General features: G+C 44.5%; 3 protein-coding genes across 6 annotated transcripts in view; 1 reads left to right on the forward strand and 2 right to left on the reverse strand.

Annotated features, from left to right (window-relative positions):
- The window catches only part of LOC136789853 (mucin-17-like), a 56,999-nt gene extending 54,434 nt beyond the window's left edge, over nt 1-2,565 (reverse strand). Inside the window, 1 exon segment of the mRNA XM_066990997.1 lies at nt 2,019-2,565. Coding sequence (XP_066847098.1) covers nt 2,019-2,246 — 228 coding nt within the window. The 5' untranslated portion in view covers nt 2,247-2,565.
- The window catches only part of LOC136786324 (nuclear pore complex protein Nup153-like), a 378,386-nt gene that overhangs the window by 273,223 nt on the left and 89,491 nt on the right, over nt 1-15,672 (forward strand). The gene's annotated exons all lie outside the window — the stretch shown is intronic.
- LOC136789885 (uncharacterized) lies at nt 8,208-14,394 on the reverse strand. Of its 2 annotated transcripts, XM_066991181.1 has the most exons (5): nt 14,238-14,394; nt 13,570-13,723; nt 11,712-11,834; nt 9,332-9,527; nt 8,208-8,805 (listed from the first exon to the last, which is right to left on the reverse strand). In XM_066991181.1, exons 1-5 carry the CDS (start codon nt 14,347-14,349, stop codon nt 8,731-8,733), a joined length of 660 nt encoding a protein of 219 aa, XP_066847282.1. In that variant the 5' UTR covers nt 14,350-14,394; the 3' UTR covers nt 8,208-8,730. The 2 variants fall into 2 exon arrangements, with proteins under 2 accessions (XP_066847282.1, XP_066847283.1); XM_066991182.1 differs by lacking the exon at nt 11,712-11,834 and having other exon boundaries at nt 8,238-8,805; nt 14,238-14,386.

Consider the following 15,672-nt stretch of genomic DNA (forward strand, 5'->3'; position numbering starts at 1 on the left):
TCACGTGAAAACCAACTAAACCAGAAGTTCAGCAACTATCTACTGCGACAGTCAGGACCATACTACCCATTAAAATCAGTGAATCTAAATATTTTCAATTTTAGTAATGCTGAATTGCAGTGACTATACGCACAAAAACCAGTTCTGCTCTCAACAGTCAGGCTAACCCAGAAGATGTCCTGGAAGAAACACAGCTATAGCTATAGCACCAGCACCTCCTCTTGCAAGAGCCTTCTAAAGCTGTTGCCGTATTTTGTAGAAGACTGACTCTGCAGCATACATCGGGTACGATCGGAGAATTCCCACCTGACCGAAATCCCCAGGAACTACGGTTAAATAATATCCAGAAAACTGACAATCATGAGCTAGGCATCCTGCTAATCATCCCTCCTGCAGGTAGGGGGAAAAAAAAAGTAAAATAGATCCAGGACTAGTTCCCAGGAACTTCAAAGCTGCTAACTATACTGTCTACAGTGCCCAGGCACCTTCAGAGCTTAATGGTAAGAGACAGAGGGTTTGGTGGGCTGTAATTATGATCACAAGCACACAAAACACATCTATTTAAGTATTTCTAAGAATCGACTTATCGACTAAAGTTGTAGGGGGAAGGATGAGAAAAACAGCGGGGTAGGGATCAGAACCAGAGGTATAACCTCACAAAATCGCATCGGTCGCTTTCGTGCCTCCCCAACTGCATCACTGAGAGACAATTAACATTAAGCCACAGAACCTTCTGCAGAGTGGACATGATATTGAAAATAAACTGAAATTAATTGACAAATGCTCTAAGCAAGCTATCTGCTCAAAGCTCGCCCTTTTACGTTATGAACATTTGCACGATTCGTCTGGTTACAAAGCTAACTGCTATAATAAATGCACACATGTAACATCTATCAGTTTGTCTATTTATCAATCATTAAAATTCTTCCCCGATAAGTTACTGTTAATTTGATCTGCGCTGGATGTGCAGCAGCCATTCTCTGTGCAGAATCCCCCAGATATCCCCACGCACGTGTTTGCTCTGGCACACTCTTTAAATAAACCTACTGGAAAACACGCAGAGATAACAGACAATGGAAAAGTTAGAAAACCATCTCCACTGATTATTTTTAATCCACGTGTAAGGTTTATCAGTTAGCTACACAGTGTCGGCACACGCAAGCTATGGCACTTTCAACATTAATGCACTGTTCAAGCCAGAGGTTTCAACGGTTGCTCTGTAAGCGTGGGGAATGTTTGCATTGCCCTTCCAGGCCAGCTTTAGATGGACAAGATTGATTGTCAATATATGGTATAAGGGACTTGGCATTTCTGCAAGTGATAAAAACCTAATTGAGCAGCTATCCACGCGTAGCGCTCCCTTGGTTTTGCATATGATAATCAATCCCCTCAGCTACGTTGCTCATTTAATAGCGGAGAGGTTTTGGCTGAACAAACGTGCAGAGGGCATCTCCAGAGCATCTCTCTGGGCGTCCTGACATTTCTTAGCAAAGAGCTGCTGGGAGGGATCTCGGCGCGTCCCCCCTCCAGCACGGGGATTTTCACAGCCCGAATTGACGGACCGCTTTCACCGTCAGCCTACTGTACCTTGCAGCACAAACGAGAAGCAAAGCCTGGCAGGTAACGTTCAGAGAATTGATGATGGGCTGAGGAGGGGTGCAGGGAGCGGGGAAAGCCCTGGGGGTGGCACTGGGGGTCCTGAGGGCAGCGGGCTGGGGGTGAAGGGGAGGGGGAGGAGGGGGGTAATGGGCTGGGTAGAGGGGTAAGGGGGTAAGTAAGGGGCTGAGGGGATAACTGAGGGGGTTAGGAAGGGGCTGAGGGGGTAACTGAGGGGGTTAGGAAGGGGCTGAGGGGGTAACTAAGGGGGTAACTAAGCGGTCGAGGGGGTAACTAAGGGGGTAAGGAGGTGGGTAGGGGGTAACTAAGGGGATAAAGGGGCGGGTAAGGGAAGGGGGTAAGTAAGGGGGTAACTGGTGGGCTGAGGGGGAAGGGCCCGCTGTGGGGGGGCCGCTCCTCACCCGCTTGCTCCTGGCACAGGGGGGCTTCGCGGCGCCCAAACGGTGGCGCCGCCTCTTCACCTTGCCGCCGGCCGCTCCTCCTCCTCCTCCTCCTCCTCCTCCTCCTGCTCCTCCTCCTCCTGATCGGGCTCCTGGGCTGCCGCCCGGCGCCCCGCCGCCACCGGCCCTGCCACCGCCGGCCATGCCGCTGCCGGTCGCGCCGCTACCGGTCGCGCCGCCCGAGGCCATACCGCCCCCCCCCCCGCGTTCGGTGCCGTCACGGGGCCCCCCCGCCCCCCGCCGCCACGCGCCGCGGGGCCTGCCCTGCCCCTCGTGGGAATAAAAATGTTGTTTTTGCAGAGTTACGTTGTTTAAAGGTAAGGAATGGGGTATTGAGGTGTGCTTGCAGCGATAAGAACGCTTAGCAGGCGACCTTGTAAAACGCAGACAACCAGACTCCGTAGAACAATTCGGGGAAAATCACGGTGTTGAGTCAAGTCAGGTAAGTGAAGAAACATCACCGCTTCAACCAGTAAAAAAGTCAAATCTGAAATTTAACAGGCCGGCAACGGAAGGCCATGCATTGTCTGGGAAGCATCAGACAGATTGTGAGCCTGGATCACCCCCTGAGTGGGGAAACAGGGGAGGGTCCCGTCATCAAAAAGTATATAAACTGGGTTTTGGAACCAGCAGGGGCGCTCCTGCTCGTGGGACGCCCGCCACTGCGATCGCGAATAAATTCCTGCTTCGCTGAGCTCCTCGCCTGAGCCCAAGTTCTTGGCTACGGAGTGTTTCTCACAATTTGGGGCTCGTCCGGGAGCCAGTCGCCTACTGGGGAGCCCCACCGCCGCAGCAGCAGGAAGGCATGCCCCGCTGATTTCAGCGGTCCTGTGCATCGACGGCGGCGGTTCTGCGGAGAGCTGACAGAGGGCCCGAGACTGATGAAAGAGGCAGGATCCGTGAAGGAGTGGGGAAGGGAAGAAGGCAGGCACTCCGGGTTTGAGAATCGATCCGGTAACTCTGTGCACAGACCAAGGTAAGAAATAGGAAGTATTGCCTTGGGGGTCGGGTGAGACTCTGTGTGCCGTGTGATTGAGACGTACTTTTGTACGGAGCGAGTGTGGAGTCCTGATCCGCGGTTCCGCAGCTCCGCGAGGGGCGCGGCCGGAGACGGACGAAGCGTGAGATGAGGGAGAGAAAGGAAGAGTCTCGGGAAATGCGGTGTATGGTAAGCCCTTGCACGGGGAAGTGCTTGGCAATACACCAGGGAAATTTGGTGTGCGGTAGTCCTCGCACGGACGGGACGCCCGCCACTGCGATCGCGAATAAATTCCTGCTTCGCTGAGCTCCTCGCCTGAGCCCAAGTTCTTGGCTACGGAGTGTTTCTCACACCCTCCCCCTCCCTCCCTCGCGCGCCCCCTCCCCTCACGGGAACGCGCGCCCCCCCCTCCCGCTGCCGCTCCCGTTCCTCGCCCCGCCCCGGTCCCGTCCCGGTCCCGCCGCCCTCCCGCTCCCGCCCTCAGGACCCGGCCGCCATAATGAACCCCGGCCCGGCCACCGTAAGCACGGGGCTAGGAGTCACCTCCAGAGCCTCCCCGCGCCGTGGCGCCGACCGCCGGTGTGCCGCAGCACCGCGCCGGGCGTGGGACGGCGCCCCGAGCCCACAGTGCTCGTCAGAAAAGCCCCGCACCGACAACCGATACCCCCGCACCGACAACCGATACCCCCACGCCGACAACCAACGCACAAGCAGAGTTTTAGGCCGGATTCGTGGCCCCGTTGGTCCGGGAAGGGGTCGTCACGCTAAATTCTACCTTACGGCAGGGGAACGATGGGCATCGTGACAGATCGCCGCCCCAGAAAATAAACACAGAAATAAATAATAAAAACGATAACGGGACGTGAATCGTGCCCTTAATAACAGACATTGGGCAGTGAAATCACCGACTTCTGCAACAATCCGTGCTCAGGGAACTGACTAAAACCCCTCCTGCATTGGCCATGTAATAGCTAGGCAAACATCACATAATGCTTCCCTCCCTCACGTACACCAAACCTATTAAGGCAACCATAGTAGTGTGATAACGTGATTTTTCTCCTCCAGATCAGCGTCAAAGGCAGCTACGCTAGGTTTGCTCATAAGTTCAAACGCTGCTTTATTTATTTATTTAAATGCCATTTTTCCTATTTAGAAGGATTTCCGTAGGGTGACAGGCCTTTAATGACACTCACGACTCAGAAACATTTGCCGATGCAGTCAAACGGTGTCTATTAACGCGAGGCACTGAAGTTAATTGGTATTAAAAATGAGCCAAAACGAAAGGCAAGTATCTGCGTGTCCAGCAGAATGACAGCGATCATCACCATTTGATCAACCTTCCCTGTGAGTTCTATCTGCAAGTTACTTTGAGGTAGCGCTAGAAAGAAGCGGTTGGTCCAGAGCATCCCTGCAAAAAGAAACATCCACGGCTTAAGTACCGTTTACTCTTTTGGTATCCTTTTAAGTACTTTTTACCCGTTTCGGACTCCTGCCTTTTCCCGGCTCACTGATGACAGCATTAGTAGCCCCTCAAGCTACTGTCCTACAGCCTTTCCCATCAGTGAAGAGATAGGAAAAACCCCACTACTTCTTGGAAGAGAAAACCAGCAGGTTTTTGAATAAAAGCACTCTCTGTTGCAGCTAGGTACAACGAAAAGAGTTTATGAAATCATTACGGGACATTCTTGTAGAAAACTTCCTCAAGCTTGGAAGAAAAAAAAACATTTCAGCTAAGTAAAACAGAAAATAACTGGAAGAAGTGAAGTATGGCGGTGTTGGAAAAGTTGCTTCAAAGACTTGTTTAATTAAAAAGAAGGAAGAAAGCAAGTCCCTACTGCAATCCCATCTTTGTCAAACTGATGGCGGGCACCAGTACGATGTGTTCAGCTAACACAGGCTGGAAGTTGTAACTGCAGCTGTGAAGTTTACCCAGTAAAAAGACTCCGCAAAGCATTCTAGCAGTTCCGATGCAATCACTGCTTCCTGAATTTGTGACTCACGGTTAACACGGCAGTACAGGAAGAAGTCTGGCATTCACTGTGCTCTTACGGTAAAGAATCTGCACTGCGCACACCATCCCAAGCCAGGTATGCGCTCCTAACAGGAAAGGACGATAGGCTGATAAGTCTCAGCAGAGGGAAAAAGACATCAGAGAACTACTTTATAACAGCAGCACGCGGGCTGCAACCAACGTTCTCTTCCTCTCATCATTTTCATTTCTGTGGACTCCAAGAGAATACACTCCCAACATTTTTCAGCTCTGGAGAACAAACAGCCCAACCAATCTCATTCACTGAACTACAAAACTGGTATTTTCGCTATCTAGTCCGGAAAAGGAGGCGCACGTCTCTAACGTACAGTGTAGAGACCTTGTTAATAGGCAAAGTCTGCATAAAATAGGTGGCCACAGCCTGATTTTCTGACGTTCAGGGCCTTGGGTCACACACCACCACAGTATCAGACTTAATGAAGTCACCAATCTATGTGGGCCCCTCATTACACAGGTCACCTGTTATGGACCAACCTCTCAAAGGCCAAAAACCAGCACTGATACTGCCGGGCCAACACATATCTGTAGCATCCCATTTCTGGGTGACAACACAATGAATGTTTCCACAAAGTACTCGATGCAACCTAACTACTGTGTTTGGTGATGCAAAGCAAGCCGTGTCAAAGCAGCGTAGCACCCAGGCACATTCCTGGAAGATGTTTTGCTGCTCACGTTGAAGAAAATAGATAAAAAAATCCTGTGCAGTTTGCGCTTCTGAGCTCAAGTACCACAGCTATGCACTACAATTGAAGTGGCATCAAACCTTGTAAGGTTTTGAAGCTTCAGCACTGCCATCCAAATTCAAGGAGGCTGCATCTATTATCTTGAATTTGCCCCAGCTCAGTCCCCTGAAACAATTCCATAGACACGTACAAGCAACCCTTTTCCCACCCAGATTCTTTGCTTCATCTATTCCACCTCTACCTTGTGTCATATTCTTATTAATCTGCCCCTCAAAAGACTCCCTGGCTCACACAAAGAAGCAACCCAACAAATCCCTGTTCCCAGCCACGTTGCTTTCATGCTTTGGGAAGAGTTAACTGCAACAGCTCTAACTGTGATGCCACCTCACCCCCTCCACCTATGTGAGGTTCTTTGCCTTCTGTCTCCTCCTACGTGTACACCTGCACTAGAACCAGGAAGAATGTGCTTCCTACAATACTCCAAGAGCCTCTTCTGTTTCAGGATGTCATCATTTCAATTCAGGACTGAAAGTATTCCTAGCAAAAACCCAACAGCTAATAGCTAACAGAAGCAGTTGCTGGTGATCAGCTACAAGTAACCTGGAAGTACTGAGGAGTCACAAAAGAGGATTTGCATTACATTTAAGAACAGCATGCAGCTTAGGACCACTGCTTTCACTGACTACACTAAGCCATAAAAAAGAATTGGATTCTTACCTGCCATCACAGCAATTATGGTTTATGTTGCCCCCAAAACACACACGGCAGTACCAGAACTGTGTCAACTAGCTTTAACAGCTTCCCCAGCTATTAAGTACAGTAATTTCTGCTTCCTTTTTTTTCTTGGAGGAATATTCTTTTGTTTCCAGCCTCACTTACTTATTATACACACTGTTAATTAGCAACTATTTCTCCATACTCATAGGGTTATGGAGTCCCTATGACTGGAAAAGACTCTGTACCCTTCAAGATAAGAACAGCATAAAGGCAGCAACTCGCAAGACTGCTCTAGCTTAAAGCAAAGCTTTCCTCATTGCTCTCATCTCCTTTGACTTGAGTACTGTCATCCTTCTACCAGAGCTTTAAAAACTTCATTACCACGAATGAAGGAAGACCATAGCAATCAGAGAGGGTGGCAGAGGGTATAACTTAAGGAGCTGTTACTAGGATTTTTTTGTTGTTCCTGGTGGACTATTTTTCTCCTTGCCAGCAAGGAGGGAAAACCAGCAAGTTGTTTTCTCCAAGATTTTTTTTTTTTAGGTTTAAGAACACGGATTATGTTGTAGCAATTTCTTCGCTGTAAAGCGTCAGCTGAGAAGTCTAACAGTAAGAAGGGCAAGGGAAAACTGAATGCTGATGCAGAGAGTGCCAGCAGACATCATCCTCATTCCACGGGATGTTTGTAGCTATGGCAGTTGAAGTCTACACTTCCATATGCTTAACATACCCTATTTATAAGCCAATTTTAGCTGACCTAGCATGTATCAGTAGTACAGTTAGAGCCAGCAGCCTGCAGGAAAAAGTGGGCACAGGTGTTTCCGTAGCAAGGCCTGTGAGTGTCTCCCATACATACTTCCAGTCTAAGCAAGCACATGAAAGGCTTGGCTTGTCGCTTACCTAAGGAACCAGGAAAACAAGGGAAAGCTAGATTTTGCTTGTGTCCTAATGCCCATATAAAAATAAAGACAGATGAAATACCCTTACTACCTTGTTAAATTCCATAAGCCGGAAGAGAACGTGCTGCACACAGGTACAAGTAAAATCCCTTGCTGGCAGGTTTGCAGAAACAAATTTTTTATTTACACAGGCAAGTCTTATCTTTAGACCCCATTTACCTCTTTACATTTCTCGAATATTTACATGACTTCATGATGCTCCAGGAAGAGAGTGATGAACAAAAAGATTACAGAAACTGTCAAAAACATAGCAAAAAAAACCCAACCTATCATTGTGCTTTAAAACTTATGAGCTAGAATAATGTAGAAGAAATGTAGTTTTAGCACTTTGGTCCTAACGGTCATGCTCTAGAAGACACTTAAATAGCAGAGGGGATTTCAGAAGTGACCGTATCCAGAGGTTGCCAGTGACAATTCATGAGTGAATCGTAGAGTTCTTCGCTTGTCTCCGTGAATTGTCTGTTCATTTCATCAACATCCAAGTAGAGCTGTGGATCTGAAAATAAAAGCCTGGTAAGTCCAAGTATCAAATCTGAGGCATGCGCACAAAAAAACTTCACGTGAAATGGCTAATAAAATGTATTTTAAGCTAAGTGTAATAAGCTATTAGATCTACTAATTTTAGTGAGGTATTTAGTCCTCTAAAATTTTGAGCCTCACAGCTCCAGCTTTTGGGAATTTGTATATTAGAAGGCTGGGACTAGAACCGTCTTTCAAGATAAAGACAAAGACAATGTTTAAGATAGTAAAGATAACGTTTAAGGATAATCAGCCATGAAACCCTCCCAAGAGTCATTTAATTCACTTCTACGGCAATACACGTTACATAGGATAGTTTCTAAACACTAACACAAAATGCCTCCACGTGAGGAACTTTGCAAACCTTCCAGGACACAAATATGTTTTGTACCGTATTTGTAAGTGCAAGCTGAATCCTCCTTTTGGAATCTGCAACATAAGCTTTTACCTCAGGGTGGAGAACAAAGCTTTTGCATATTACTGAGTTTCTAATATAAAATCTGTTTAGCGGAACCAATACAAAGAACAAAATTCTGTCTTAGACCATTTTCAAATGGGAATGAAGGCACAGGTACAAGAAACCTGCTGCGAAGCATTGACAGTGTCCCGTTTTACTTGATGCGGTCAGTGTATGCTGTATCAGCTTTAAAACCCCAGCTGATTGCAGATCAACCCCACAGAGGTTTGACCTCAGCTGAATTTTCAAGATGTTCTTCATCCAGTAGAGGTTGGCTTGTATTGTTAAAAGGCACAAGGATGGCTAAACTCAAGTGACAATGATAGAACCCTTATTACCGTCAGTAATTAGGTCATCACCGATTGCAGTCATAACTGAAGATTCCTGAAAGACAGAAAAGGCTAAGTTTAATCATAACTCATTTCAGAAAGCATCACAGATTCAAAGTGCTGCAGTCTCAACCCATTCCTTCTTCCTACAACTACAAGGATAGATGGCATTTTATCTACTTATTTTTAGAAGAAAGCCAATATTACAGTACAGGTTGGAAGGGACCTCCGGAGGTCACAACTAATACATTGACCACGATAAGACCACTTACAACAACTGTTTAATTTGCTTTAAGCAAAGCAAATCAGAAGAACAGGAACAGAAGAAGCGTACGCAATTATGCTGTCAAAACCATTCTTTGGTATGCGTGAACAAATAATGGTGTATAAATCACTAATTCTATGGATTTACTATTTAAGCACTTAAATACAAACACCTCTGAATGGAATCTGCTCTTTTAACTTCACACTAAGCAGAAAGCATGTTTTCAACTTCGGATTCTTTTTGCTGATTCACACAAATCTGTACAACATACTATCTGTGAAATATTTTCTTTACAGCAAGCGTGCACTATCTTTACCTCAAAAACAGCTGGAGCCATTAAAGAATCTCCTAAAGAGCAGTCTCCAACAGCTTGCATGCTGTCATAGGGAGCATAGGAGCTGTAGTTGTAGTCAGCGTAAGCATCGTAACTCCTCTGCGAGTGGTAGTTCTGGTAATCTTGGCAATAATCATTATAGTTGTATGACTGGTACCGCTGCAATTCTGCTTTCAGTCTGAAACATGAGAAGTTGCATACAGTCAGAGAACAAGAGACTGTAAACCCAGTTCTGAACTTAAACAATTTGTCAGCTTACATACTTCAAAACTTAAAAGGAAGCTTTCCTAAACAGTCACCTAAGTGACAGCTTAAGTCACAGCTCAAAACCTCATTTCTATAGAAGCAAGCATCCTCACCTTTGCCAATACCAGAAGGAATTGTTCTCATGGATTAACTCCAGAGCCTTGACATGGTTACCTGTACACATCAAGTATTTTTAGCGTTGGCATAAGCAAGCTGCTGCTAAGTCTCTGTGCTTTGCTAAAGATTGATTTAAGACCAGAGACATTTATCAAGCACAGCTGCTTTAAAGATGCAGTCTTAACCCTTCTATCTTTTGTTTGGTTAATTACTAGATCTTATTTCCAGAAAGAAGTGAATGGAGTCAGATTATCCATTTCAAAGAAGCATCTGACGCTGCCTGTCAGTTTGCCATGTCTACCTCCACCTGCTCAGTTTTTCTGTTTGTTTAAAGTCCATTAAACATTCAACAGCTGCCAACTATACCGCTCAGGTGAAGTCAGTCTTGCTTAACAACACAATCGCGATTCTCCAGCATGACGCCTTATTATTAGTGGGAGAATTACAAAATACACTGGTTCTTAAGAAGAAAGGGCCAGCTGATTAGCTTTCACTACTTTCCCTTTCAAGATTTTCTCAGGGGCAGCTTCAGACTAATGACAAGAACCAAGACAAGTGCTATCTGTACTAAAACTGACGTACACTGCATAAAGAACATTCAGATAACCCAGCTGCATATTCAAAAAAATCCGCTGTTTAGACTTGTCTTCACTGATTCTGTACAGGCAGACCTCCTGTGTTTGCAGTGCCCAGTTTCTCTGACTTGAATTGGGGATGCAGAGAAGTGAGTTCTATGCTTTTGGGGAAGAATACAAGCTGAAGGCATTCTGAAATAGCTTCCAAACTAAGCAAACATGAGGGACAAACTAATCCAATGGCTGGGTATTTCAATGCTAAGAGAGCACGGTACTCAGCCATTCAGAAACGTATTACTGATGTGTATTTTAATACCTACATTTGTTTCAATACTGCAAAGCTACACAAGTTCTAATAAAGAGGTAATCCATTGTCTTGTTACTGTAGTAAACAAACAGAAGATACATCATCTTACGTCTTCTGCTTCCAACTGCACTCTTCCTACATACAGTTGCGTAGGGAAGGAAAATCTGAAAATACTGTTGACGTTCTTCTGGATAGCCGAAGCAAGAAAACATGTTTGTGGCTTATTCTTGTTTTCAAAATAAAACAATATTAATTTAATCAAAAAATTTTGGCAAAGAAGTTTGGACAGTGCTCTCTTGGAGAAGAGCATTTCCATTCTAAAGCAGAAGGAGGCAACATTTGCAGAATTATGCTAGGTAAACAGAAACAGAAGTGTCATTTTTTACTATTTAACAGAACACACAAGCTAACCTCATGAACATACTGAAATTGTTTATATGAAGTCCTGTTTTGTCAGTATCCTGGATCAAAGTTCATCAAATTTGGTATCAGTTCTTTAACCGTTCAGAGACCTGAATTGCCTTAAATAAGTGATAGAACTGAGCCGGTAGAGTAAGAAACCCTCTCAGGAAGTGCTAAGCTTTAAACTCCCCATTGCCCTAAGCTCATGAAAAGCAAAGAATAGCATTCTAAACCTGTTCTAGTAATAACGCCTTTGGCTTTCTCCCTGCGTTCCCATTTTTTCCCCCCACTTCTTTCCTGTCAACCCACTGTAAAACTAGTTATGTGCTTCTCTCAAACTAGAGGGAAAGCTCTAAGAACAAGAACTCCCTAGCATATAAAACCACTTGTTGTCCCTTCTACCTTATGCAGGCCCAAACCTGAAAATATTTACCAATGCATTCAGCTTTGCTACTGTTGAGAAACAAGGCTGGTTACAATGGCAGCTAAGCCCAAGTTGCGCCGTCTGGCTAGACTTAACAGTTGGATTCCCCCAGCCGTCCTGAAGCAGGTTGATGAATCCAGGGAGTCAAAACATAGGACTTCTGCATTTCTGGTTTTGTAGACTGCATCCTGTGTACAGCCACTACAGCAAGGGCCACAGACTTTCCAAAGGCAGAGCTACGAGAATCTGATTATTTAGAATAACTGTATCAATGCACAACTCCTTGGTTACCTTTTAGAAATTCCTATGCTCAGCCGGATTCCTTTTCCCCCCAGACCTGGTGCGTTCTGGCAGTCTTGCAGTGCCCTCATCTGATCATCTTGCTCACCAAATCTGACATAGGCATACCCTCTACTATTTTCAAAAGGGAGAAAACCAATTCTGGTATGCATAACAGTTACAAAGCTAACGAATTCAATTTCTGTCTTCTACAAAAAACAGAAGATAGCAGCTACTATAGCTTCTATTACTTAAGCAACCTCTCTGGCATGTGCACGTGCACAGAAAAGGCTTTCACCAAATTAAAAAACTTGGGCCAGAAGCAAAAAGCTTATTCCTTGGTAGCATTAAGATGCAACTCACTGAGAGCCAGCAAAACAATACATTTTAAGTGCTCTCTGCGTAAGTAATCAGATTCCATATTTCTGCATATACAGCAGTTAATCAGTTAGCACTAACCCACTCCTTTTGGAGCCACAAACTTTATTGGTCACAAACACCAAGAGCTGGCTGTAATTATCTGAACCAGTATTAACCGGTACCTCTGAACTCTTCAAACAAAAATATCTTTCAGGTGCTCTTAGAAGAACAACATCAATTGCCTGCAACAATTTGATGGCTTTGCTAAACGGAGCACTGAAAAGCACAGTGGTAGTTTCTTTTGTAGCCTGTTCAGAAATTATAGCCCTGTGCCTACAGCTTCAAATCAGGCCAAGCTTACCAGCCCAACTCTTACAGCTTAAGTTCACTGCACTCGAATGCCTTCAAGACGTGCTTTTAGGAGCCATGGAGAAGAACCCTCTGGTAAGACCACCATTATAAAGTACTGAGTGTTGTTTTACACTTAAAATAGAACTATCTGTTACAGTCATTCATCAGCTTTCCCTAGGCTGCTGCTCTCTCACTACTGAATGTGATCCTGCTCTCAGTTTCCCACTAACTTTTTCCCCCAGCGTTTATGGCCTCTTTTCATCTATGACACTTTTAAGGGACTACACCGTGTTGAAAAATGCTGGTTAACATTTCCTTTTACACAAGGTGCCTCATCAAATTTTCCTGACTAAACCAAACCCCAGAACCTTAACTAGAAGAGGAAGCACACAAACACACACGCCTCCCTGGCCACCATATCTCCCCAAAACATATCTGTTCAGTAACAGGTCAACTGTAAGAATACTGCGATTAAAATCAGTATAGCTCTATACACTGCTTTTGTTCGGGATTACTAGCTAATGTCCTTCCCCTTACCCCTTCTGGAATTAATACTGAATTCTGTACTCCAAAACGCGGTTCTTAAGTCATACAAATGACATTTAACAATCAGAATTTTTCCACACAGTGATCCTCAATAAAAACTTCAATCCTCTACTGCAGTCTTTCAACAAATTAAAGGAATACAAAACTGGCTAATAACTGTTCAGTGATTTTTGGACCTTTGTAGCACTAGAGTAACAGCAGTACACTCTGCAGCATAGTTGCAAGTACGTGGGAATAAGATACTCTCTCTCATCTCTTTTTTTCTCTGAAAAGTGTGAGGCCTCTATTTCACCCTACTAAAGATTTTACCACCAACTGTACTGCTAGCATTGAGACACTGCAACTTCTGTGCTTGTATGAGATGCAGGACAGGTTCCTTAAGGTGTCGCAATTTTTTGTCTAAACCTAGTGTTGAGATCAAAAAAGGGATTGCTACTAATTGCGTACGTATCAATAACCAGGACAGAAGACATGCTGCATATAGGAATTAAAGTTTTTCTAAAGCTCTAGTACATGAACATATCAAATCCCGCAGATTTTTTCTAGTATGGTTTCAGAGGTCTTACTTGATGGACATAAGCGCACAAGTGAAGACAAAAGATACACTGTTTACCTGAAGTACTGGTTTGCAAGTACTGCTTCTCTTCTGTCCTTCCCAAAATAAACTGTGAGGCAGCTGCAGACTCTGCACCTGAACACTCTGAGTGAACACCAAATGTAAATGATGGCAAGGCAGCATTTTGTGGACGCAGCCGCAGCACCAAAACCTGCAGAAATAAGTGAATGTCAAGTCCGTAACCCACGGTGTATCTGCAGTACATGAAGGTTTGAACTACGTTCTAGTCCTGATCTTTCCAGTCAAAACTGTTTAAAAAACAACCCACCAAACAGTAAAACAAACAAGAAAACCCAATGCTTCCTCTCTACATAAAACTTTTCACAATTGTGTTTTCTGCCCACCACCTGGCTTTAAAAAGTATACGAACTTCTTTGAAAGATCATGTTTTTAGTCTGAACTCCAAATGAACAACGTGTAGGGCATGTAAAGAACAAGCACGTCATTAATGAAAGCTTTTCTCTAAAAAGGATAAACTTATTCTTGGGGAAAAGTGTGCAAACAGATGTTATCTAGGCAATATTCCTACAGGAAAAACGAATAATTTTGCCACACCTCAAAGGAAAAAATAATTGTGCTTAACAGGTAAGAAAATAAAAAAAATCAGAGCAAACCAAAAAATAAATCACAGAATATGCATCCTCGTTTTAATCATTAAGTATTACCTTTGAGCTCTGCTTTGGTGCTTGGCTTTGCACTTTCACAGGCTACACACTTCGTGGCCTCTGCTTTGTTTTGAACCAAGCAGGTCTCCCAATCCCAGCTTCCTTCAGGCATCTTGAATTTGTCTAAATCCAGAAATTCTCCAGAAGGAGCAGAAACTGCAGATGCACTGCTACTGGTCACAGGTGTTGGACCCTCTGTGAGACAAACAAGACAGTTAACCATCCTGTTTGAACATGAACTATGAAATGAGCATTAACTTATAAATTTGATTTGTCAAATCCCACAGAAATGTTCAAAACTACTCCGCAACTCCCCCCCCCCGCCCCTGAAAAAAATAAAAGCCACCAAAAACCCACAAAGAAACAAAGAAACAAACAAAAAAACCAGAGTGGAACTCAAAGCTTCCAAACAACACACAACTCTGTTCAGCACACAAGCTTCTGCTGCTGTTGACCACAGTGTAACCTCCATAAAGAGGCCTGACAGGTGCCTTTTAAAAAAAAGGTGCCTTTTAAGAGAGAAGCAGAAGATAACGCTTCAAATTCAAAACCGGAAAGACAAGAATGGCTCTTCCCTTCCACAGCACACGCAGAAAACTTTTATCCTAGGATTACTTGCATCGCTCTTCCTCTTGACAAGTGCAACGTAACCGTGCAATTCACTGCACCATGGTCACAGTAAAGCCCTCATTTCCAAAATTCCTCCTTGCAATGGCAAGAGCCTCAGACAAAGATGCCGACTGACCGCTCAGAGGTTGGAAGTCCAAGAGAATCAACTCTGTCTGAAATCCATTATCTTACCTCAGGAAATTTCAGTCTTACCGCACAGGATGATTACAAAAGCCCGGTCTAGTCCATCTTAATTTGTTTCTTCCACGATATATTTGCACAGGTGTTTTTCGATGTAATGGCATGTTAAATGACATTTAGAGTCAAAGTTAAAATTAGAATCGTATTTTAAAAACAATACAACCACGCTCAAAATCAATTACGGTCACACACAATGGGAAACAACCCAGTACTGCCCTGAAGAAGTTACCCAGCGGGTCACTCGCTTTCTTGAAGCCTACCACTGACCTTCATAGGCATCTCTCTGCTTTAGCTTAAGACTAGTTAAGACTACACTGTCTTGAAATCTGGCTTCACACCTCCCCTCAATTACATACAAACGGTGAGCAGAGGCATTTTGGCCACATTCTGTAATTTTTTTTACTTATTTTTTGAAAGAGAAAAACACAGTCATTTTTAACTCTTTCTATGGAGTTCTCATTTTCGCCAGTGAAAAATCACTATGTTGTTTTTAAATTAAGTCACCCACTTCAGCCATCTTCCCTCACCAGCTGCAAAGCCGGGGGTATCTGCATTGATCCAGCTCCGTACTAATACATTTCACAATCAGTTCAATTTATGCGACAGGCTGGAACCTGGGCTGAGA

The sequence above is a fragment of the Anser cygnoides genome, chromosome 2 (genome assembly GCF_040182565.1).
Source record: "Anser cygnoides isolate HZ-2024a breed goose chromosome 2, Taihu_goose_T2T_genome, whole genome shotgun sequence".
Classification (NCBI taxonomy): domain Eukaryota; kingdom Metazoa; phylum Chordata; class Aves; order Anseriformes; family Anatidae; genus Anser; species Anser cygnoides.